Source organism: Rhynchophorus ferrugineus, unplaced genomic scaffold (assembly GCF_030347505.1).
Source record: "Rhynchophorus ferrugineus isolate W39M unplaced genomic scaffold, kcgeb_rfMv2 rfM3, whole genome shotgun sequence".
Taxonomy (NCBI): domain Eukaryota; kingdom Metazoa; phylum Arthropoda; class Insecta; order Coleoptera; family Curculionidae; genus Rhynchophorus; species Rhynchophorus ferrugineus.
In genome coordinates, this window is record NW_027472582.1 from 25,250,152 (window position 1) to 25,277,709 (window position 27,558).

General features: G+C 30.2%; 2 protein-coding genes across 2 annotated transcripts in view; one reads left to right on the forward strand and one right to left on the reverse strand.

Moving 5' to 3' along the window:
• The window catches only part of LOC143192913 (retinal guanylyl cyclase 2), a 190,139-nt gene extending 180,729 nt beyond the window's left edge, over positions 1-9,410 (forward strand). The window contains exons 18-21 of the mRNA XM_076398735.1: positions 122-325; positions 3,774-3,927; positions 6,076-6,210; positions 7,122-9,410. Coding sequence (XP_076254850.1) covers positions 122-325; positions 3,774-3,927; positions 6,076-6,210; positions 7,122-7,271 — 643 coding nt within the window. The 3' untranslated portion in view covers positions 7,272-9,410. The remainder of the gene's footprint in view (positions 1-121; positions 326-3,773; positions 3,928-6,075; positions 6,211-7,121) is intronic.
• Positions 9,411-11,008: 1,598 nt separating this feature from the next.
• On the reverse strand, positions 11,009-21,703 carry Hr83 (nuclear hormone receptor 83). Its single transcript, XM_076399968.1, has 4 exons — positions 21,700-21,703; positions 15,113-15,253; positions 11,668-11,763; positions 11,009-11,619 (listed from the first exon to the last, which is right to left on the reverse strand). Exons 1-4 carry the CDS (start codon positions 21,701-21,703, stop codon positions 11,009-11,011), a joined length of 852 nt encoding a protein of 283 aa, XP_076256083.1.
• Positions 21,704-27,558: the final 5,855 nt, after the last annotated feature.

Consider the following 27,558-nt stretch of genomic DNA (forward strand, 5'->3'; position numbering starts at 1 on the left):
ATAAAATATGGAGAGCTTCCGTTAAATTAATATATTTTTAAATACCTTCTTTTATTTATTTATGCTATGTAAACACGACATATATTCACGATTTGTTAATGTATTTTTGTTAAATTTTTAGACTGGACGAAAGTCTTATTGTGAGTACTGTAGCAAATATTCCCAGCCTCAAGGAAGACTCATTTGCGGACTCAGTGTCACTGGAATCGACAAGACACTTGAGCGTCAGCGAAGGCCATACGAAAGCACCAAGTCCAAATCCTACGTTTATCAAAACCATGGAACTATCAAAGTTCTCGTCTTTGTCAAGAACTGGAGACGACAGGTACGTACATAGATATAATCCAATATGAACTATGCATATTTTTCATGACCTTGTAAACATTAGTTGGCCCGACAGACATTGTCTTATCTGAATATCAGAGTGACATCAAATTACAAATTCTGGATTTGTCAAGACAATATACAAACTATGTTGTTAAAGGATAAAAATACATGCTACGCTTAAATAAGAAATATACATGGATGTAGACATTTAAACAAAACCAAAAAATTAAAGAAAATTTTTGGAATTCAACCACCGTTAATCTACACCATCGGACGGCCCACTGTTGAAGTTTAGTGACACACGTACTAGTACACAACTATATATAAAGATTTTAAAATATTTGATATTTAACGTTAAGACTGGTATACCCTGATACGCTGATGTTCTCAAATTTGAGACCTTTAAAATGGTCAAATGCTCAAAATATCCAAATTGGAAAAAAGGACATATGTCATATAGTTTATATTCATATCCAAAAAACAGCACGTCAAAATTTATGATGTCAACACGTCACAATATTGCCGCATTAACATAGAATTTTGGTTGGTAACTTCCAATTATTATTAGTAATGTTTTGAAGAGCTTTGTAGACATTTGACAACAGGGTCGACCAGTAATAACACAATTCATAGACTGATTTGATTATATGTTCCGACGCATCAGAGAGTCTGTCTCTTTTTAATTAGGGTAAAATGAGACGGAAAAATCCGCTCCGAGTTTATAACGAATTTTACAGTTTTACAAACGACATTTGGCAGTATATTCGTCATCTATGATGTGCATTGGCTGTTTTATTGGAAGGACTATATATACGTTAATAAACATCATAATGTTATTACAGCATAGTTTACAACAGTATGTTAACTTACAATTAAGATTATTTGGGTTCCGTGTTGTAATCACTATCCCAACCAGTAAAATACATAGTGCAAGGCCAAATAACAGGGTTCGTAAGGAAATATGTGTAAATGGGAGTGGGTCTATTTGCTTTATGTTTGATATGTGCCTTATTTTCTACGGAATACTCTTAAAATATGCCCACAGTTAGGTATGCTTGTTTCTTTAATCAAGAATATAAATCCAAATTTTATGATTCTTATCTATCTTTCTTTACAAACTAATTAAGTACTTTTTCCTTATTCAAAGTTAAAACGACTATTCAAAATCTGGATTAATTTTGTACACATATTGGATTAAGGATTTATTGAAAAAATAATATTTTCTTATATGAGAATAAATAAATTATGCATTTTATATAAGTATCCATTTATTATTATTGTCATTTTATATTCAATTAATTTGGTTAATTATATTATTTGAGGAATAATAGTTTGGATACCATTTTCTTTAAATTTGGTGGTTCAACAAGTATTTAGAATAGAGATGAAAATATGAATTTATAATGCAACCCCATATTTGCATCTTATAAATTCAAATAGGCTTTACAACTGACTTATAAACCAATCTGTATTTAGTACAATTCTTTGATTTTGAGTCTGATGTGCTTTGCTTTTTTCAACTGTTCTGTTTTAATTTGATTTATATAGATTCAAGTCTGATGTTTATATTATAAAATCCTAGGCAACCCCAAAAATTTATTAAATTTTTTCAAAGTTATATATTGTAATGAAGTGTATTTCAGTACTGAACCATATAGGATATAAAACAGAAGGTTTTATATTACTTAAGAACTATTTTAACGGAAAAAGCTGGTGACTTGTTGGAATGACTGTATAGACAATACTGCTGCTCCTATGTTATCTTAATATAAATGAAAACCCTATTCTTAAATATTATTGTCAGGTATTTCTTCATATCCATGGTAATTTATGATAGAGCAAATTAAACATTAGATATATACGAATTTGCCTGTTTTCCTGTATAATCACGAGCTGTATATATATAGTGGCTAATTTGTTACCTATAATAAGGAGACGGAAACATAGGGTTGAGTATATAAAAGTCTTAAAAAACGACCTTTTTACCGCGAAATAATTTATTACATAAAACCGGCAGGGTTTCTTTAAACTAGTTTACTGAAGCAATTTACCGAAGTCTAATATTTATGGAAGGTACTTTCGAGTGACAGTGAATTTAGCGTAACGTTGAGAAAGTTCAAGTTTAAACCTGTAATTTTGAGAAATTGAACGCATATATAACTTTTCAGCTTTCGATTAACTCGGATTGCCAACTTTTAATACAAAAATTCGGCATTCGTAAAACTAAGGCGATTAAACGATTTAAGTTATTGAAAGTCTGAAATGACTGATGTATATCTATGCCAGGACAATATTCTAAATTTAATTTACTAAGTTGAAATTAAGTTTATACAATCTATTCAAAATTTTTTTAGTAATGCGTGACGTCGAAACATTACAATGTTGCCGCATCAACTCTAAGTTTTAATTCAGTTGACATACAAAAAATTCAGAAAAATTCAATTGGTCATAATTCATGGAAGCACCTACTATTACTGTTAGATATATTCGTATGCCATATTATATAAATATAACCGTCATCTATGATGTGCATTGACTGTTTTATTGGAAGGAATATATATACATTAATAAGCATCATATGTTATTACAGCATAGTTTACAACAGTATGTTAACTCGCAATTAAGATTATATGGGTTCCATGTCGTAATCCCCATCCCAACCAGTAAAACACATAGTGCAAGGCCAAACAACAGGGTTCGTAAGGAAATATGTGTAAATGGGAGTGGGTCTACTTGCTTTATGTTTGATATGTGGCATGCTTGTTTCATTAATCTTTAATTAAATACTTTTTTCTTATTCAAAGTTAAAACACATATTGAATTGAAGATTTATTGAAAAATAATATTTTCTTATAGGAGACTATATAAATTCTGCATCTTATATAAGTATCGATTTATTATTATTGTCATTTTATATCCAATTAATTTGGTTAATTATATTATTTGAGGAATAATAGTTTGGACACCATTTTCTTTAAATTTGGTGGTTCAACAAGTATTTAGAATAGAGATGAAAACACGTAGTTATAGTTCTAGTTTATAGTTATCAATATTTTTCTGTTGTATTCGCATCATAAACTAGTAAGACAAATGCGGGCAAGCATTTCTCAAATTAAAATTAAATTAGACATCTTAAGCTAAAATTAAGAGTAAACACTAAACAAGTTCGTGTAGTTTGGTTTTCTTTGATCTTCTGATTTCTTGTATGTTGCTCAATAGCTACATTGCTTCCAAGATGCCTATAACTAAAGCAGTCAGTGGTGGCTTCTGATTACCACTTATTAAGATCGATACAGTATAATATGGCAGACATATGGTTTCATCATATTGTCATAAAATTGAGAAACATTTGTAGAAAATGCTGAGGATATTTTGATTAATATACTTTGTGCCAATCATTCATCGTATTATATCATATATTCATTCTTTAATGAAAACTGTTTTAGGTGTGATCGGATAGTAAAGAGCACTTCCGGGGAGACATCAATAATTCTTGGAACCCCAGTGTCGGCATCCGAGGTCGCTGCTGCCTTACTTGGAGCGTCTACTAGTTCTTTATGTCCTTATCGTAGAGGCCATCGTGGACCTGGTAAAATAAAAGTAGGCAACATTTTGCCAGTTTTCTATTTTATGGTGTAATATCGCAAGGCTAAAGGATTACCATATTAATAATAACATAATAATACAAAAATATAAAACTACATATTTGTTAGTAAGATTAATTTAATTTATTAATTATGTTTTAATAAAAATAGGTTGTTCAATAATTTTTGTGTTCGTTAGAATATGACGCTATTACTTAATTATTATTCTGTACAGGTTTATGAAAAATAATCCGGTTAATAAAAAGCCAAAACTTCACACCTTGTCTTCACAGAGGCTTATTCTCTCTAATTTCTGTCTATTCGGATATCCCAAAAAATATATGAGTTAAAAATAGTTTTTATTAAACAAAGACGTAAAAACAATTATTAAAAGATATTTCGACAGTTGTTTGGATTATCAGCTCAAAATCGTAAATTATAAATGCCAATATTGCACCAATTGGAGTGAAGGAGATTTCATTAAATAATAAAATATATTCATAATGCATTTCAAACGACAAAATCGGATTTTCTTATCGAATAATAAAATTTATTGAGCAACTTGTAACACAGTAATTTAACTATGATTTGTTTTTTTAGGACCTTGAATTGTTTTTTGTGGAACTTAGTTAACATGATTTATTTTTTAAAAGAGTAGTAAAAGTAATATTAATGGAATTATTGCAAAAGTCCATCGCTAGCTAGTACCTTTAAATTTGTTTCTTGTAACATATGCATTTTTCACCAAAATCACTTAAAAAGCTATAAACGTTGTGAATACGGCAAGTACTATGAGATTTTACTATCAGATTAAACGGTTTCCATGGGGTTTTCTGACTTAAAATCCAAAGTAGCAGTGAACTCACTCATCTTAATTTATGACGATAAAACCTCGCAATGTTGTCGCATTTAATTTTTAAATTTAGTTTATTTTAGCTTTGATATATAACAACATTCTAATATAAATAAAATAATGAAACAAAAATGTTATAAAATATAATTTATGTTAACATTACAATACATCTATTGCATATATTACCGAATGTTATAAACTACAGCTAATTAAACAACCACAATAGTTTATAGGTTAGAGTTATTTTATTATATTTACATTGAACTCTTTTCTAAACCACCTATGGTATCTTTTGGAGGCTTAATCTACCTAACTGATAATTGTATATGTAAGTCATGTATTTTATTTTCATTAGAAAACATATTTACCTTTTTATGTAAAAAGAACTATTCGCCGTTTTTATACATTTCATAAATTAAATCTTGAACAGAACTAACATCAAGGTATGTAGATACTTTCCTTTCTGGGAATCCAAAATTACATTGTTTTTTTTTATTTTGTGGACATTTTACTCATAGTATCCATACTAATATTCGGTTCAGCTACAGCACAATAAATATAATTCCAATACAAACCCCAGCAGCTTAATATTTAATAATATCAATACTTACTTCTCTAATGCATTTTTGGGCTCCTAGGCCATGGGCCCCCATTACCTCGTTTCTGTTCGAACTTATTGATTAGAGACTTAATCTGTTTCTTACTGACTATTTATTTGGCCTCTGCTTTTTCAACCAGAATAGTCACAAATATTAAGCAGCGATTTGAAATGTATTAAAACAACCAAAGCGCCAACACAACGTTTGCAGGTTTATAATCAGTTATTATCAGCAATGTTTTGGAGAATTTTGCAGACATTTGACAACCAAACGACTTTTGCAGGCTAATTTGGTTATATGTTCAAATGTATCAAACAGCATTGTAACTCTTATTAAATAGAATAAAATAGGAAGAAAATATTGTATGGTATTAAAACGAATTTACAAACTGCAATAGGTTATTATTATACATTTATATTATACATCTCAATGGCATGGTTCACTGCTACCTTGGATAAACTTAAGGTAATATTCTCCAAAATTATTCTTTTTTTTATAAGGTACGTTATTTTTAACTATAAAAATCTTTATACTTCGGAAAATGAGAGGCATTCAGTACTGGTAATATTATTTGTTAGAAAACAGTGAACATTTACTCAAGGTCCTATTAAAAGCTAGAAATATTCGTAAAATTAATAAACATTTTAAATACAATTAATTCCACATGTATAAAATTCTCCTTACATTAATATTTTTTTAAATATTTTTTTAGGAAGAGTACGAAGACATAAGCACTCCTTACAGTCATTACAAATCGCTGAGCCCGAAACAACGAACTGGGAAACTTCTAAGGAGACAATTTAGTTTAGACAGAACAGAAGAAGCAATAAAAGACGACGAAGAATTGGTAAGTAAATATTCAACATTGTTTAGAATAGTAACAAAAGTTATGAATTAATTAAACTTTATGTGCTAGTTAGATTTTCTACTATAAATAAACTGTAGTACACTGAATGGAAAAGTCCCAGTGTCAGCTGTACCATGAATGATTCACCATGGAATACTAAAAATATATTCTACTTAACAAATGCCAACATTCATATGATCTTAAAAAATTCTGAAATTTTGTTCAATAAATTATAAGAAGACAATAAGCCAATAAGTTAATCAACGCCGATGTCGAATCAAAGTTGTAAAAATATTAATTAAAAAGTATCGTATTTTCTAGCATTATGTTGAATACATTATAATAATACACTTATAAATCTAATATTATAAACACAAATTCATATGTGACTTCTAAAATAATTACGGCTGAATTATTGTATCTAAATAAGTGGCTAAGGACATGTGAACCAAATATATGGTGTTAGTATGTGTTTTTTACATGCAAAAGGAATTTTCTTCCTAGATTTCCTCCAATGCCTCCATTACCTCCAAGATAAAACAATAAAGTCGGATTAACTCTAGAGTTTTTGACTAGTGGTATTTAAAATTCCGAGACTTAGTTTAGTAAACAAAACTTTCATAAATCAATAAGTTAAAATATGAATATGAATATAAACAGCATTTTCGCTATTCTTCCAACATCCAGTCTTTTGAATTGCCACTTCAATGTAAAATGTGTAAATTAGAAAATATTATATATGACAAATATGAAATATGACGTTAATGGAACAAGTCTATTTTGTAATATGCATGAAACCATAAAATTATGTCTTTCATATAGACGACAAAAATTTTTCCATAGCCTAGTACTATAAATAATATTATACATTATTTAATATTATTTTTAAACTATATGCTTATGTTTTATAGAGTCCACGATTATGCAAACAAAACTCCGCAGGAGCAGCTGATTTAGAAAAAATCGAAGAAATTCCATTAAGGATTCCATCAGCGACACCTTCGATTTCATCACAGATTCAATGTGCATTATCCATTTCCGTCGATTCCCTAATTCGATAAGGTTCCTTTTACTACATCCAGGGAACTTAAATCTAAGATCCGAACAAGGGGGAGCAATAAATTATGTAAATTTGTTTTTTATCGTAAGTTTATGTTTAATAATAAACTAAAATGCACTTTTTGTCGCCTACATCTAAACTAATTCTAAATTCTTATTATGTTATATTATTATGTCTTATTATTATTATTATGTGTATACTGGAAGATCTAGATTATTTCGGTTATGTCAGAAAAATAACTGGAAAAGGTCAGAGGAAATTATTTTGTCATTGACCAATCCCAAATTTTCAAATATTAAATCTTGTAACCGAAATATTTAGTTGGGATATTATTTTAAATAAATAGAATAAATATATAATTCACAACAATTAAATAAATACGATAAATAGAAGTTATATTGAGGACTTTTTTCATTTTATCTTAAAATTATTTTCAATAAATGGTGCATTTTAGTAATAGATAAAGCTTTAATAATAAATTTCCATTTTCTAGTTTTAGTATGGTGATATATTTTCAGTACAAAGTTTATATGAAATAGTATAAAACGCCCTATCATAAACATTAGCTAACCCATTATCTTAATTTTTTATTTATTGGTCAAACATATTTTGCTGCTTTATTAACAAATATCTTTTTTTTTATTAATATGATCGACATCAATACGAATCAAAGTTCGAATGGAAACAAAATGCTCAAATTAGCTCAAAATATTAGTGACATTAGACTTTTTAGTCATAAATATTAATTATTTTTCTTAATAATTAATTTCATTTAATAAACTAACTTTTAAATATATAAGTTCACTTATTATCCTTTTTGACAAATACATTTTTTTAAAAATATTAAAATGTCCTAAGTTAAATACAGAATAATAATAAGAGCTATTTTGGCGAAGGAGCTTTTTATTAATATCAACAGCATTTATCACATTACCTATTTTAAAATACAAGTTCCTTTGTTTTGTGCATACCAATAATAAATATATAATAAGTGAAGTGAACTTGATCTCTTTTCCCTACAATATATTTCTCTATATTATACATAAAACTAACAAATAATTCTGCATTTTTGATTTTAATATAAATAATTGTTATATATTTTTATCATTATATTTATATTCTTAATTTTAAGCATTATAAGTACAATTTTGTGATATTTTTTATATAGTACCTTGTATTTAATTGTTTAATATCATTTAATATTTATTACAGTTCTCTTTATATAGTAGTAAGTAAACCGAATTGTTAATCTTTTTAAAAGTGTATCATATTTATATTTATATATTTTATTTATGATGTTTAAGAATTAATGTTTTTCTAATTATTTTAGTTGAATATTAATTTAATTTTATGTTTAGATAACATTTTTTGTAGAAAAATAGCATGAATCAAAATACACATAGATTGTATTCTGTTTCTTCTTCACTTTAACAATGAAACCCTGAAATGCAACACTAGACTTCTTTCTCTAAACGAAAAGCAATTCGAAATACACGTGTCCTTTACGAAAGACTAGAATTTTACACCTTTGCTGTTTATCAATGTTATTGATGTTATTAATGTAATTTAATATATTTATGTATAGTGTGTTTAGATGTATTTTCCGAAAATGATATTAAAATTTAATCACTCTAAGGATTATACTAAATGTTTGTTCGAGAGTGATCTTTTATTTTGGTAAAATATGTACCTGTAACACATTTTAAATATAGTGTAACAATTCTAATTTAACTAATATACATACATATATGACATTTGTGTCGTATATTGTTTGATTTTTGATTAGCAACAATCATTAGAAATTTTATCAGAAAATAATTAGATCACTCTTTTAAAAAAAATACTTTAAAATGTGTTAGCACTGAAAATAAATGGTAAATTAATGAAGAATAATCGAATTAATCTATAATCAGGTAAGAGGTATGTTTCATGAATAGTATAATAATTTTTAAAAGGCTATAGAGAAGACAAATTACTTCAGAATGATAGTAGACAATCCCAATACTTACCGATTAAGAATCCATGTATCTAACTGTTAATTAATGTTAGATATATGTAAATGTTAAATAATAATAGTTAATATATTTATCAATGTTTTTCTATTCAACTTTTATTAGTGAAATATGTTTTGAATTGTAAATAAAGCAAATACAAAATTATTTCGCCTTTATTTCTTAGCTAATTACAGGAATACAAAAGAGCACTTTCTATTCTGTATATAAAATATCATATTGATATTTCACAGAAGTAAAAAACAGAACAAAATTTACAAATATTTTATACCTTTTTTTAAACAAAACATAATATGTAAAATAATAGCTAACAAATATAATTCCTGCATATTAATAGATCTACACATTAATTATTTACATGTATATATGTCAAAAGTATATGCAAAGTAATTAATAGTATGTAATATATATTTGATAAAAAAAGGCTAATATTCAACTCTATTTTGAAGACATTGCTCTGAAAACTGAAAGGTAGCAAAGCAAAAAGATAATAAATTAAAAATAGCACAATGCACGTGAATGAAAATTAACTTTTTGAAACCTTATCAAACGACTCAGTTAAGATAAACAAATAAATAAAACATTTTCAACTAGTATGTATGTAATGAAAATATATGCTTTTTAAAAATTAAACAAAGTATCTAGGATTATGTACACTGTATCAAGGATTATGGATAAACAAGATGTTGATATGGAATTTAACTAGAATGGTAAAAATCATGGCGATTTATAAATGAAAAATTTGTACTATACAGTTTTCAAATGTATTTAAGTATTTAGGCAACCAAACATGCTGTGTATAAAATAATTTCAAAAAAATATATAATACAAAACAGAAATATCTAACATATTAAATTATTTTCACTTATATCTCATGTTTATATTCCTAATTAACATTAAACACTAATTATGTTTTGCATGCGGCTTGATAATTGTTGTTTTCAGAGAACAATTCATAATATGCCTGTCATCTAATATTTTATAAAATGAATCATTATAGAAAAATTATTTAAAATTATTTATTTAAATTACCTTCACAGAAAAAGTTAAAAGTTCGTTTCAGAAATAAATGACATGAAAATAAACGACAAAAATTGATAAATTCAGTTCTTTTTCAACCGTACGTCATATTAAAAAGTCTATAAAATAACGAAGTTAGTATGTGATTTAATAATTGTAGTTTTGAGAAGACTGTTATTAATTACAGGTATTATTTAACAGTCTATATGAATTTCACCATTATACAAATATACGAAATAGTGTTATTAAATTTACCTTCATCATTTTGTCATTATAAAATTTTACAAATATTTTATTATATTTTGCTTCGCCATTATGTCCTAATAGTAATCACTAAAATAGACTGTTATAAAATGTATATACATAAGTCAATATGGACGCGTTTTGTAAACAATTGAGGTAAAAATAAATAAATTAAAATGCAGGTGTAGCAAATAAAACATTTGCCCAAGAGCGTTTTATATATAATTTTATTTAAATATAAGGGTATATATTTTTACATTTAAATACATATAAATAAATAAAATTAATAATTACAAATTCAAAATAAACATGTTATTTTCACATCGTTTTTGATATAGGATAAATAAATGCATTTTAAAAATAAAAATGAAAAATATTATCATATTTTTATGCATTAACTTTAAGCTATTTTTAAGCGATATATAATATATAGGTATAAACATATATGTTAAGGTTTCTTTATCTAAATAGTAACAATTATAGATTCTATGGTTACTTCTCCAATAATGGGTTTAAAATATGTTAAATAAATAAATTCAGCACTTGGTCGATAAAGTGTTGGTAATGTTAATAACAAATTTAGAAATCGTTTTTTATTTTCCGTATTTTTTATTTGTAGGGCGTCGATTGCCATTTCCTGTAGACATTTTGCTAAGGACGCTTGCTTATCTTCTTCCAACAAGTCGTTTCTACATAATAAGATGTTTTCTAAAAGGTCTTGTTCGAGGATGTCAATGTTCATAGATCTTATATATGTTATTGTGGATTGTAAGAAAGTAGAAACGTTTTTTAGTTGAATCGTAGATTGTGCTATTCTTAATACTAAAATAGGAGCCCACATGTGACTCAATATTACATTTTGGGAATGACGATTTAGCAAACCAAATCCAGAGTTTTGTCGTAGTTGTCGAATGGTCGATAGAAATACGTGGGCCATTATTTCGTAAGTTTGCTGAGTGCTTTTTAACCGATGTTCTTGGAGAAATGGGAGTGATTCTATTTTAGGCAACAACTTGTCGCACATATTCCTTAACAATAGTTTTGGTTTTCTTGGTCCCCGCTCTTCTTGAACAGCTATTGCAATTTTTTTATAAAATTTAATCTATTAGAAATATATATTACCTGCTACATTCATCTCGACTTCAAAACAACGTTTCAATCTACAGTAAGGGCACCAATTTCTTCTTGCCTTATCTACAACACACCGTCCATCTCCAGCTGTAAAATCAAAATAATTTATAATTTTCAAAATTCAAAATTAATTTTTAAGCTGCTAAGTAAATCATAATTGTTATGTTGTTTTTATCATAGCTATTTTACTTCATAAAATATATAATAGAGGATGAACAAAATTATATGATCAAAATTATATCATGACATATACATAATTTTTGTCGCTTTACGGATGTCGTCATTTCGCAACTATATAACAATACGATGTTGATATAAAAGGGATGGCGATATATAAAGTATATATATATATATATATATATATATATATATATATATATATATATAATAAATTAATACATAAATAAAATTCATTAAAATAAACAAAAACAGAGCGACCAAAAGTATAAATAGTGTGCATACAATTTAAAAAATGGACACAAATACAACCATAACAAAGTAGAGGTTTTAACCAGACAGCACACATTAGCATCCATACCAAAGTGGTAATGGTTATTTGGTCAGTAACACTTAACTTAGCATAGGTTAGATTCTATGTCAGTCGATTCAGAGGTACAGTATGGAGACGAAGGGAAGGAAAGCGAAAAGAGGAGAAAAAAAACAGCTTTAACCTCAAAGAGCTTGTTGTGGTTGGTCTCTTGGGCCCAACGACGTTGTACTTCGTTCGTTGTGAAACAAGAAACGAATGGAATAAGGTCAGTGTTGATACAAATATTTGTCATGGGGTGGGGAGAGGAGGCTGCCGAATTAGCCGCACTCGCCGCGCACTTATTTCCCGGTATACCAACGTGAGAAGGGATCCAGAGTAAACTTAAACTAGTCCCATTCATATAGAGGGTATGGATGATTGACAGTGAGTCGGTGACCAGGGGTTGGTTGAACTTCTCTTCCAGGAAATATTCGAGAGCATTTCGGGAATCGGTAAGGATTAGCCATTCTTTGAAGAATTGTGTTGTGATGTAGAATAAAGCTTTGAATATCGCGAATAGTTCAGCGGTCAATACTGAACCCTGTTCAGGCAGCTTGAAGCTCGTGGTTGTCCACCACAAATCAAGCCCGCTGCGAGCTTTAGAGCCATCGGTATATATATAATTGCGGCCAGGGTAAGAGTGGAGAAGTTCACAGAACTTGAACCGAATAAGATAAGGACAATGTTGTAGGGATGTTCGTCGGGCCGGTCGGTCGGTCGAAATGTATGGCTGCCGCTGCAATTATTTGTCAGAACACTCACTACTGTTTTTGGAAGGAATTTGCACGAGAACTGAAAACACTGGTTGAAGAAATACTATTTATTTCAATGTTAAATGATTCATGTGGTCGACGGGAGAATTGAAAGGATATTAGGTTATGTAGAGGAAATATGGTAGCGCTGTGGAAGCGGTACTATTACAAGGGGATGGAGAAAAGAAAAGAGAACGAGACGTCATCGTGATGGTGTTTTATAGCCTGGAACTGCATGGTACCAATCCACCGGTGTTGCGAACCATTGTAGTTGTTGATGAATTCTTGGTGGCCTAAAGGGTCGCGGCGGTCGCCACAATATTCTTTTTTATAAATAATATTTATTTAACTATAAGGCGTTAAGGCAGTATTTGATTATCAAATAGCTGAAATTCTTTGCGTTACATCCGTCAATTGCTTTGTCAATGATATTGGAGATGGAAATTACTCCTCTCTCTGTTTTGTAATTATGCTGACGTTTGGTGATTGTGCTCTCCGGGCTACGTGCTTGTTGATATTCTGAGGTTTCTTAAAGCGACATTTCATTTTTGGATGTGTATATATGGACATATAATATGTATGTATGGGCGCATAATCATTTTGTAATATGGCAGTGTTTATCAGCAATAAGCTAATCATAGTAACAACTTCATCATTGTAGATGTTGAGATATCCATTCGCAGTGATCTGGCCAATGTTTTGATTGAGAGACCCAGCTGAGTGCCAAGATATTGGTGCTCAAATCATAACGGAACCTCCTCCATGCTTTACTGCAGAAAGCAGAAGTCATACGTTTCCTTTGAGGTTCTCCAGACATAAACCTGGCCATTTATAGGAAACAATGTAAATGATGATCCATTGGACTATGCTAAATTCATCCAATCATCAAGTATCGAGTATTGTGATCGTTATACCATTACTTTCGCAACTTAGCTTTGCTTCCGTTATAAAAGAGTTTGCAATCGTAGTTCTTAAGAGATTGTTAGCTTTCTGGAGATCCCATTGTACTGTTTCTGTTGAAACGGTATAATTCAAATGAGTGTTGAATTCTGCTGTCGGTTTTTTGCCACAATATTTTAATGCTCATCGGTTTTTGTCAGTTAATTTTGAATTTCGCCCATTGCCCTCTTTTGAAGTCTCAGAGATCTCATATTTCATCGACCGTTTATTTTAACCGTCACAGGAAATATAGCCTACAAAACTTACAGGTCGTATTACTTACATACAAACACGGTTGCCAACATGCAACAATATTTATTATATTGTTATCTCGTCTCTGTAAATAAATAACACCCTTATTGACTGTTCCATAATATTTCCAATCTAAATGTAATTTCTAAAAGTAATAGCAGTAATATTTAAACGATGGGCAACAAAATTTAATCTAATTGCAATTATCAGTTACAAGTTAAAGTGGTTAGCTATAGATGTTTTAAAGGATAAAAATATCACGGAAGCCTAACCGGAATATAATGTAAGTAGCTGTAGCTGACATAAAAATATTAGATCGTTGCGATTTTACATTATTTCACTAAACTTTGGGTAAGACACTTTTTGGAGCTATTTGGAGAGAATCACAATTAAAAGGATCACTAGTTGAATTGGTAGTGAAAGTAGTTAATTGGAAATGGAAGGTAGCGAAAGTCTTATAAATCAACCGAAAATAAATATGTAATCTAAAAAGTTTCTTAAATAATAATATAAAAAACTTAATAAAACAGCCAACGTACGTTATCAAAATTTATGACGTCAGTACCTTGCAATTTTGTCATATGAAATTTAACTTTTGGTTTACAACATTTTGCGGTTTATAACCTCTAACGGTTTATAACCTTAAGGTTTCAAAGAATTTCACAGACATTTGCCAACATGATCGATCAGTAAAAACTAATAGAATTTTATACACTCATTCGGCTACATGTTCATCGACTTATCGGACAGCATTCTATATCTTTTTAATTACAATAAAATGCGAAGCAACAATCTGCTCCGGGTTTAAAACCAAATATACCTTACTACAAACTGCAATTTGCAATATATTCAACGTCATCTACGACACCGGTTGTTTTATCGGGCTGGCTATACAACAATTGTTTATACATGTTATCTTAGTTACTCCGGACACCTATTGTGTAAAAATATAAAATTAACTTACATATGCAACTGTAAAATACATTTTTTCGTATACTTCGCTTAAAGAAACAGGAACAGCCATCACAACAATAAACTCCGTAGTGTTTTCCGTACGACCTATCTCCACAAACCCGACAGGGAACTGGGGCTGGCAAATTTCTACCTACAAAATATTTTTATTTTTTTTTTCTACAAATGACAACTTATCATTATATTTTATTTTCTATTATATTTGTTAATCTATAAATATCAATACATCTGAGATGTCTAATATCTAAAATAAGAACAGACAAGCAAATATATTATTCTTCTAACATTAGAAATTATTTTTAATTGAATTTGTATTCAATAACGCATAGTAGGCCTTCGGGTATTGTCTGTTTGTCAATTTGTTGATAGTCGACGTTTGACTTTCAGAGAGTAAAGACGTGTTCGGAGAGACGGTCAGTGAAACGAACCAAAAGTGCAACATCTGTATCACAAATGCGGCGTTAAAAAAAATCTAACAATAAAATTTTAAAGACTGGTCAAAAAGTGAAGGTGCGATCGGAAAAAAGGTCAGTACAGTAGAAAATAAATGCAAAATGCCATAAAACGTTAAGGGATGAAAACTCAACATCTGGACCACAAATGCAGCGTAGGATTATTTGAAACATAAAAATATTATTTCAATAATGTATAAAAAATATGGAGAAGAACACTGCACAAAAAACAGATAAAATGGAAATATCGATATCAGGCGTATCACATATTGCAGTTTTGAATGTAGAGAACACAACTAGAATCCAAAACGAACAGGCACTACAATGCGTGGATGAACGAAGAGTCGGCGCGGGAGAGTCTTGAAATTAACCAATATGCAAAAACAAATAAATGCCCTCCAGCTACAACTAAATAAACAAAACTCCGAGGGCAAGGATAAAACAACGATAAACCACCAAGCCAAAAAAAGCAGTCCAATTGTTAAACACGAAACAGATGAAGAAGAATTGCAGAAAGAAGTAGGCTGGATAACGGTTAGAAATAAAAAAGAAAAGCAAATAATTCTCCAGGATCTTCACCACAGCAAATAAAAATAAAACAAAATAATGAACTAAATAAATAAATTAGAATGCCCAGGCCACCTCCAATTATCGTAAGTAATGCTACCGACTTTGACTTGCTATACGAAACACTGAAGTCTACCTACACAGTATTCAAAGCAACGGTACTAAACAATTGAGAAATAAAACTGAACGCCGAAGTTGCTGAAACTGGAATGGCACTCTTATGAAGACAAACAAACCAGAGACATCAAAGTTATGGCAAGAGGGCTGCAATCAATAGGTAAAAGTGAACAAATTATCGCAAAACTAAACCAAAATGGGCTTAAATGCTTAAATGCGACAATTATTTAAAAAAAATAGAAAAGACCAAAAATAACAAAGGAGAAATTTTAGTACATAAGAAGCAATTACCACTATTTATGTTAGCCTTTGAGCATGATACGGACACAAAAACCATTCTTGGTATTAAAAGAATTTTAGGGGTCGAAATAAAAATCGAACCTCTAAAAATATCAAACTTAATACCGGAATACAGAAGATGTCAATTGCATGGACACATACAGAAATTCTGCAGAAGAGAACCTAGATGTGTAAAATATCCAGGTAAAAATATCACCACAGAGTGTAGAAATCCCAAAGAAGCTAAGCCAAAATGTGCAAACTGCAATGAAGTGCATCCGGCAAGTTATAGAGTATGTGTAGTTGCTAAAACACTACCAGAGAGGAGAAATAAAGTAGCTCAAGTTAAACCTCAAGAAAAAATGAGTGAAAAGAAACAACCGAAAAAATATAACAACGTTAATGGCCAAAAATTACTTATGCCCAAAGTATCAGTCAAAATAACCAAAGAGACACCAAGGAAGATGAAGCAACCACCAACGAATTGCTACTTAAACTAATAGAAAAGCCGGACCGACAAGAAAAAATGATCGAATATTTTTCCGAAAGGATTGAAGAACTAGAAATGAAAAACATTAGGCCTGTGAAATTTTTTCCGGTCCCAAAAACCGGAAATGGCAAATAGAGATATCCGAATAGCAATTTGGAATGCTAATGAAATCCAGCAACATCACGCCGCCCTACAAGTATTCCTAGATATGCAAAAAATAGATATTTGCCTAATATCAAAAACCCATTTAACAAAAGAATCCTTTATAAAATTTAGAGGATATACACTCTATCATGCCATACATCTAGATAACACTGCAAGAGGAGGAAGTGCAATAATAATTAAAAAGAACATTTCCCCCCATCAAGAACCCGGGCTCAGTACAGCAGAAAATTAAGTAACAGCAGTAACTATTAAATCAAGTAGATACAAGATTATAATAGCCGCAATTTATTCTCCTCCAAGATACAATCAAAAAAGGACAATTATTTGAATGTCCTAAGAAACCTGGGAGAAAAATTTATAATTGGAGGTGATTTTAATGCAAAAAATACAATATGGGTATCTAGAATGACAACAACTGAAGGCAATGAATTGCATAAAGCATCTACTGAACTAAGATGTAGTTACATATCAACTGGAAAACCAACTTATTGGCCGACTGATCTAAAGAAAACCCCAGACCTGTTAGATTTCTTCATAGTAAGAAACATAACATCCAATTATATAAAAGTCGAAGAAAATTTTGAGCTAAGTTCAGATCATACGCCAGTTATTCTGACGTTGAGCGAAAATATAATAAGAAAAGAAAGAAACCCAACGTTAATAAACAAGAGAACAGACTGGGAAGGATTTGCTGATGAATTGAACAAACGAATTCAACTAAATGTACCTCTCAAGACAACTGAATAATTAAATCTTGGAGTATAAAAATTCGTAGTAGATATTCAACAAGCTGTATTAATTTTCCAAGAGAAGTGAAGGAAATGGTAGCTGAAAAACCTAAATTACGAAAAAAATGGCTACAAACAGAACACTTGAGAATAAAAATAGTTTAAACAATATAACCCAAAGACTGAAAAGAGAAATACTGGAAATAAAAAACAAAACCATAAATTACTATCTCAGAAATTTAACAGATGATAAAGAAACTGATTACTCACTCTGGAAAGCCACAAAATATCTAAAGCGCTCATGTCTACACAGTCCACCTATAAGAGACCTATGTGGGAATTGGGCACGTGAAAATCTCCAAAAAGCAGAAGCATCTGCTAAATATCTAGAAAAAACTTTCAAACCAAACAAAAAATTCATGATTGAATTAGTCACACCGAAAGAGTTTACTAAAGTTATTAAAACTGATATTAACCCCAAGAAATCACCAGGCTACGATTTAATAACAGGAGTAATACTGCAAAAACTACCAAGAAAGGGAATTATAAAACTCACCAACTTGATCAATAGAGCATTTAGATTAAAAGATGTCCCAGACATTTGGAAGATGAAATATGATTCCAAAACCTGGGAAGGCACCAAACGAAATAAAATTCTGTAGACCTATATCACTGCTATCAGTAGTATCTAAGGTTTTTGAAAAACTCCTGTTGAAAGAATAAAACCGATTATAGAGGGAAAAAAACTAATACCAACACACCAGTTTGGGTTTATTAATAAACATTCAACAATTGACCAGGTCCACAGAATAATAGATGTTATTGAAAAAGCCTACGAAAGTCAAAAGTATGCTCAGCTATATTCTTAGATGTACCACAAGCCTTCGATAAGGTTTGGCATGAAGGCCTTGTTCATAAACTACAGAAAATGCTACCAAAACAATACACCGAACTATTAAAACCATATATTACAACCAGAATATTTAGAGTCAAACAAGAAGAAGCTTACTCTACAATAAAAGAAGCTAAAGCAGGTGTACACAAGGAAGTGTACTGGGACCAATGCTTTATCTACTTTACACTTGTGATATACCACAAATGGAAAATATCACGATGGCTACATTTGCTGATGATACTGCGATTGTAGCTGTCGGAGACAATAGTGAAGAAGCCTCACGAAAATTACAACATGCAAGTGACAATATAAATAATTGGACACAAGCTTGGAAAATAAAAATTAATGAAAGTAAATCTGTACATGTGCAGTTCACCTATAAATAGACCGTACAAGCACCAATAACATTAAATAACACTATCATTCCATATAGCAACAACGCTAAATATCTCGGAATGAATCTTGATGCAAAATGTTCCTTCGCTGGAAGGAACATATAAAGAAGAAAAGAAAAGAACTGGAATTGAAATGTAGGAAAATGTACTGGTTAATTGGAAGAAAATCACGATTATCAGTACATAATAAATTGCTATTATATAAGCAAATATTGAAACCTATATGGACATACGGAGTTCAATTATGGGGATGTTCTGCAAAGAGTAACATAAATGAAATACACATTTTTCAGAGCAAAGTCCTGAGAGGTATTGTGGGTACACCCAAATACTATAGGACTGATTACCTACATCGAGACCTTCAGATACCCACAGCCAGTAAAGAAATTAAGAGAATTGCAAGGGGGCATAAGGAAAGACTCCATTCTTATATGAATATTGAAATATTGCAACTTTTGGAGACCACCAGAACAGGACACAGACTCAAAAGAATCAAACCATCTGATCTTGAGTAGTGTTGTGTAGTGATTTCACCAGAGACTGAGTTAGGGCCGATGGGTCCTCTTAGTTATATACCTGGAGTTAAGTTATCATAAAGGCAAATTGTAGGTTAGACGGAAACGACTAGTAACAATGTGAATGAATAATGTAATGATCTGACCTCGGACAATCTAAATATTGGATTGTTTTCTGTTAATTTTGATCCATTTTTTTTTATTGATCCATATTATTATTTTGATCTTGCCACATATATTTGGGAGTAATTAGTTTACCTTTCTTTTGACAGGCATTCGAACCATTGCAATTGATGTCTCTGGATTTGTCCCTTAACTAAGCAATGATTGTTGCATTTTAAACGAGTGACTACATTTCTAAAATGACTTCGGAGAGAAACATAGGGAATTCGCTTTAAGTATTGAATTTAAAAGACTTCAAGATTCAAGATGATTATAATGATGCCAATAAAAGTTTGAAAGATTTTAGTCATGATTGTAATATTTGCTCTTCTGTTTTATTGATCCCAAGGTATTTTTAAACTATATGGCCTTACCAGGTGAATGATATCATGAAGAATGTTCGAATCCTAAATGTTTGTATTAGCGAACATCAGATCAATTAAAAAATTTGTATTATCATAGTGAACCATGTTTCTTTATAATTTCTTTACATCTTGGCGAATACTGGCTCGGATCTCTAATTAACTTGAAAAATTGTTTCGCACACAGTTAATGGGGAACCGTTGCAAGATGATCGAATAAGTTTAATGTTTTTAATACATTTGTACTTCTAAAGTTGTGTAAAGTGAGAGCCAATGTATATAGTCGAAATCAAAACAAAAATCAATAAAAACGAGTATCGACAGGTTTTCCACATTTAATGCGTTCCTCCATAAATTGGAATGCGAACATTTTGTCTAGACAACCGCGATTTGGTTTAAATCCTGACTGCTCTTGCTCATTTATATAAACTTTCATTTTCATAAATACTCTTCTGAAACTTAATAGGGGATTTCTTTCTCGATAGTTTTTACAGTATTTACTATATCATTTTAAAAATTTTAATAATTATTTTTCTTTTCCTTATAACGGTATTTTTTCTGATTGCCAATAATATCCAAATCATACTTTAATAATGATTCAATTACTGCTTTGGTTTTTGATTTTGTTTTTGGGTTGTTAATTATTTATGGATGGAATATTTATTATTTATGGAATATTATGGAGTTTTGGACTTAGAGCTGCATGAAGAACGTCCATTGCTTGAGGCGCACCTCATGCCACTTTTCCACATCCATTCACTTTTTTAATGTAAGTTATATGTTTTTAATGTTAATAATGTTCATTTTTTTACCGCTTAATTCCTTAAGTGTTTGATAGATCATCCAATATTCCAAATCACAAATGATGATTGATGACATGATTTTGAATAATATAAATATAGTATATATATATATATATATATATATATATATATATATATATATATATATATATATATATATATATATATATATATAAATATATAAATAGGGGCCTGTTTTGTTGAGTTTTATATATGGACTGTTGAAGACAGTCCGATGATTGTGTCACTCTCAAAGCTGATGTTAATCAGTTGTCATATATTTCAGGTGATTCATTGCACAAATAATTGGGTACCAAGGTTTATATTAAATGTGATTTATGCCGTACTAAATGAAATTGTTTTTTAAAATTCTTGAGAAAATGAACTGATAATGATTCTGATAAGTAAACAAATGGTGAGGAAAAAGTATATTTCAGAACCTTATTCAAATATCAGGACAAGAATGGGCCAAACACTGATATGGAAGTGAAAGCACTTTATATATGAGTCTGATTTTGATGCAGGACTTTAGAAAACTTATCTGAACTTATCGAAACTAGCATTTAAGGAATATTTAAAGAGAGTTTACTTCCACGCATTCATAATCATGGTTACATAATAAATTAACAAAAAAACAAAGATTACATACCCATTTTTGTGAAAATCAGTGGACAGTAGTGGTCGCTGAAATCGAACTGAACAATCAAATAAAATTAAATCCCTTTTATAACTTTCCGCGCGATTTCCTAGACATTGCGTATGTTTATGGAGCGGTAATTGACAGGTTAAGTCTATTGTTAAGGTGTCCACGCGCTTGAAGGGGTGATCGTAAGACCATTTTACCTTTTTATTATTTCTTTTTAATCATTGGCGTATACAAATAGATTTGAGGTTCTGTAGTTTTATTATAAATTTTGAAAAATCTTGATAAATTTTTAATCGCTCCGTAATATATCATATCACTTAATTTAAAATGCCGAAAATAATAGATGGTCAGGGTCACAAATTGACTGCGGCCTTAATAAATTATTTTGAAGAGGAACGAGATAATGGAGGTCCCCTTTTGTTCCTGTTGGGGAACTAGTTTTCCTCCAAATCCAAGGGCGACTACCATGAAGAAATGAACCATAACATGTTTTTGTTATGGTTTGAGAACCAATTGTTAAAAAACCATAGCACATTTGTGGAAAAATCACAACTATTGTTGTAATTGCTGTTGCTATTGCACCAACAAAGGTTGTAATGAAGGAATGGCTTTCAAAACATGAATTGAGTTTTGAAGAGACTATGCTAAAAGTGAACTATTTCAAATTGTTACCAGGTAAATATAAATGAAATGTTTCATTGCGTTTGAAATTAACATTTTTTCAAAAATAAGGCTAAAGAAATATATACAGTAGATCACATGGCTGATCAATATGGTCACCTAGTATTACGACTTCCTCCCTATCATTGTATATCCAATCCAATCTGGTTGATAGGGGAGTAGCAAAGACTTATTATAAAGACATGCTGGTCGAGAAGGATATTCCATCAAGAACTGTTTGGATATGTGGAAGGAAGCATTGTCAACCATAACACCTTCTGTTTGGATGAACTCGATAACACATACGGAGGAAATAATAGATAAATGATGGAATCGTGAACATGTTTTAGACCGATTAGAAATTAATAGTTTAGTAATTTAATTAGACAGTGACTCGGAAAGTAAAAGTTACTAAATTAATTAAATTATAATAGAATATAACTGTAGAAAATGGTATTGTAGGGAATGAAGTTGTGTGCACAGATAGGATTGTAATTGTTCAGAATTAAGCATGAGGTTAAAATGTATGAGGAAAAAATAAATACTAACTGTTTTGTAGATAAGGTAAATACATCAGATAGAATCCAGTGATTAATTTAATCAAGAAAGGTGTATACAGATAGTGGCAGAAGAAATAAAAAATACAATGATGTCAAGATGACTTGACAAGTAAACATACCATCAAAGGAAACAAGAACTAAACGTAAAAAAGTTAAATATGGTCTCAAATGAATATAAAATACATTACTTTGATATACGATTGTTAATTAGCTGGATTAGGCCTCCAGGGGGCAACCACTACATATAAAAACGAGCCTAGAACTCTACCTCACGGGTGGTATGGAAATACATAATACTTTAAAATAAAGCATTAAAGCGAGTAGTAGTCCAGCGATGCCAAAACAAAGTTCTTCTATTAATGTATTAAGTTATTTATATTATATTATTTATTAATTAATACCAATCCACATCGCTATGTAACCAATGAATATATACAGGATGATCTCGAAATCAAAAGAATTTACAAAGTTATGTAAAGGTTAGGCAAAGGTTGCTAAATCACAGCAACGTGGAAGCAATACAGCTATTGGACAACATGCAGGAAATCATGGAAAGATTGAAGCGCACCAAAACACAGAAACCTGTATAGTGTTTAAGTGTTTTATCTCAACTTAAGTAATCTAATTTAAATTTAATCTGCGAAATACATAATTGTATTTATCCTACACTCGTTTTGCTTGTATATTTATGCAAGTACAGCAGAACAACAATAATAAATTAAGATTAAACTAAGCATATTTAGTGTAAGGTGTAAAACAAAATATTAAAACCTAGCCACGCTACACCACTGATCGCAATAAACTACTTATCGTTGGTTTTTGACATACACTTCAACCCCGTCAATTTATGTTTGTTTATTATTTAATCTTACATGACACTCTATAGGCGTGAAAACTGATCGTTAGCGCCTTGTAATAATAAATCGGGGACTTCTAACAAAAATCAATATTTCAACCTCTTTTACTATCGTTTCGATACCTACGTTATTAATAGCATTCCCCTTTTATATATTGAGCTATTGATCATTATAATATTTATACATTTACATATTTAAAATATTTTGAAGCAGATTTTATTTATATTTATGCCACGTTGAAATCAAACGCAGTGTGTTTTTGTCCAACATTTTTAGCAAAATAGAAAAAGAAAACGAGAACGTTTGTTTTATTCTTCTTTACAAACCGTTAAAAAATATATTAACAAAATTATTTTAAAAATAATAACATCATTTTTACCGTACAATATATTCATGTTGTTCGAATTTAAATTTGATTCTCTACAAAATACTATGGACAATTTACCCTGATTGGTAGTATGATAAGTAGGTAATTAAATACTCTAAGACATCAACAGTTCTTTTATCAGATCTGATTATCAAGATAACCGACATCTTTAAAATTCAATGATTTAATTAAATTACTGAATTTGATATGCTTTTACAGCTTGTATTATGATTTTATTGATGAATAATTATAATGCTTGTATTTTTATCATATAAAATAGAATATTACAGTTAATAAATTGATTAGTAAATATGTTGTATGTTATATGTAATGTATAAAGTGTATTACTTATAAAACATATTGAGCAAAATATTTATAGATTCTTATATATATATATATATATACAGGGCGGTTCTAAAAGTTAGTGGAAAGCAATGCGTCAAGATCAATATTAAAAAAATATAGTAACCAAATTGATACCACAATGCCTGAAATGTTGCAGATATGAACCGTATTGGGAAAATTTATTATAACAAAAAAAGACCTTGATTTTTGAGTGAAACCGTAATCCCTATTTTCAAAAATTACCTAGTCATATATGGAAAGTATATTTCGACGAATTAAAGCTCTTTTTACTATAAAATAGGATAAAGGAGGGTGAGCTAATTTTGCCAAGTTTTATTATTTTCGATTTTTTTTTGTATATTAGAAGAGCCTGGAAAGTCTTTCTAGTTTATAGTTTTTGCTTTGGAAAATATTGCAAATTGCGCAACATAATTTAGAGATATTATTGCAGAGTTTCGGGAAGCTGATGATAGTGATGTGTGGGTATTTTAATTACGTTAATCTCTTGAATTTCTTAGCTCTGTATGTATAAAAAAAATGTATAAAAAACGAATCGAAATGTATAAAGACAGTAAGCAATTTTATTAATATAAACATAATTTGATACAATTAACTCAGAGAAAACTGTTACTGTGGAAGGTATCGTGTCTATGTGTAGAAAACTTAGAAATATGCAGCTCCTCGACGGATGTAGAATTTCTCTTTTTGTTTGGAAATATAGCATTTAAATGAAGTAAAGATATCACACAAACAGGGACAATAGCTAAAGTAAAGTAAATAATAAAGTAAGACATTAATATTTCAAAATGGAATACAAAATAAAAATTGCATAGAGACAACAACAGTTGATTGAAAAATGTAAACGATAGAATGACATGTGATTAGATTTTGATATTGACAATATTTATTAATAATTCATTGTAGATATAGGTTTTATTCGTGGCGCAGTGTTAGCCTTTTCTTCCAAGTGCAAGGGCGACTACCATGGAGAAATGAAACATAACATATGTTTGCTCTGATTTGAAAATCAGCTACTAAAGAATATGGAGAAACTATCAGTTATTACTATGGACAATGCATTGTCAGCAAACTTGTCTAATGCCTGCAACCATTAGCTACAAAATCGCCGTCTGGAATTCCAGTGGGCTCCAACAACACGCCATGGAACTAAAAATGTTCGTAACTGAACAAAATATTGACGTTATGATGGTTTCCGACACACATTTTACGGACAAACATTATTTGAAAATTCCCAAACACAAACTTTATCATACAAATCACCCTGATGATAAAGTACATGGAGGTACAGCCATAATCATTCGAGATGATATAAAACATTTCGAAAAAGAAAAATTGCCCTGGTAGAAACATCCCAACAAATGCAGCGACAAAGGCTTAATTAAGCAATGGCTTGCAATACATAATTAAGTTTTGAAGTGAGTATACTAAAGAGTGAACTATTTCAAATTATTACTGAATAAATATAAATAAAATGCTTAATTGCTTTTTATGCAGTTTACTTTTTTAGAAAAAGATCTGAAAAAAATACGCTGCATCTTCCTCCCTATCACTGCATATTATACAAAATGAATTGATATGATTGGAAAAGGATTATTGCAATAGACATGCAGGTCGTTAAGGAATTACAATATAAGCAAGAATTGTCTGCATATCTGGAAATCGTGAAATCGTGAATCGTGTTGGAGTGAATAAAATTTTCTGGATATGAGATTATGATCCAATGCTAACAATTATTGAGACAAGGTGACGAGAGTGGAAACAACTAAGGGTGTGTATATAATGTAGGGTAATTGTAGAAAATCGTATTGTAGAGTTTGAAAGATTTATGTGCATAGATATCTGTGTAATTGTTCAGAACATACATAAGCATATTTTTCAGATATGGCAAATTCCTTAGGGAGAATGGTGTAATTAAATCAGATTTTATGAAGAAAGATGTATACAGGTAGTAATAGAAAAAATTAAGGAGAAATATAGTAATATTAAAATGTCTTGACAAGGAAACACTGCAAGGAAGAAAACATAAACTTAACGTAAAAAACTAAATATGCTCTCTAATAAAGTACGTAAGATACATTACTTGGATATTCAATCATTAATTAGGTGGATCAGGCCTCTAGGAGGTACAACTACATAAAAAAAGCGCTTAGAACTCTACTTCATAGGTGGTGTGGAAGAGAGTTCATTGTAAATATGATAAAACACAACTGAAATCTACAAACTATTTTAACGATATAATTAACTGTAGTTTATGTCCATCGATAATATATGTATTTGATGTTCTATAACGTTAAACTAAATTATATTTGATAACAGTATTTTTGTTTGATGATAGCCATAGATGGCGCTAATTTTATTGCATTCACCGCTTTTTCAGTTAGTACTAACCTTCAAAAGAAAGCAGTTAAAATTTCATGATATGACACTATTTTTCTTATTTTCAAAACAATGGATCAAAAACAATTTCGTGTTTTAATTTTACACTGCTTATTGATGAGAAAAATACCGCGCAAGTGAAGCAATGGCTTGAAAAGTGTTATAAGGACTCCGCTCCATCGAAATATTTTGAAAACTTTGGTTTGCTGCCTTCAAACGTGGTCGTAGGATCATCGATGATACAGAACGTGTTGGTTTTATATTACATGATCATTTAACTATAACAAAGCTCCGGTTAAAGTGGGTGCCGCGTTTGCTCACTGTTGACCAAAAACAAGAACGTGTTGATGATTCTGAGCAGTGTTTGGCCATGTTTAAACATAACCAACCGGAATTTTTGTACCGATATGGGCCAATGGATGAAACATGGATCCATCACTTCACTCCGAAATCAAAACAATCGTCATCTGAGTGGACAGCAACTGGTGAATCTCATCCAAAGTACCCAAAAGCACAACAATCGGCTGGAAAATTTATGCAATCGGTAATTTGGGATGTGCGTGGTTTAATATTCATAGAATATCTTGAGAGCGAAATACCATCAACAGTGATTATTATATAGCGTTATTGGAGCGTTTGAATCCTGAAAGCGTAGAAACAGCCACAAATGGTCAGA

What these genes read in the sequence shown, in the direction of transcription:
- Hr83 (XM_076399968.1), bottom strand. An exon ending in TGTATTTTACAGTTGCATAT is followed by an intron (nt 11,764 to 15,112) that starts GTAAGTTAATTT and finishes TTGATTTTACAG; the next exon opens with CTGGAGATGGACGGTGTGTT. An exon ending in AGTCGAGATGAATGTAGCAG is followed by an intron (nt 11,620 to 11,667) that starts GTAATATATATT and finishes AAATTGCAATAG; the next exon opens with CTGTTCAAGAAGAGCGGGGA.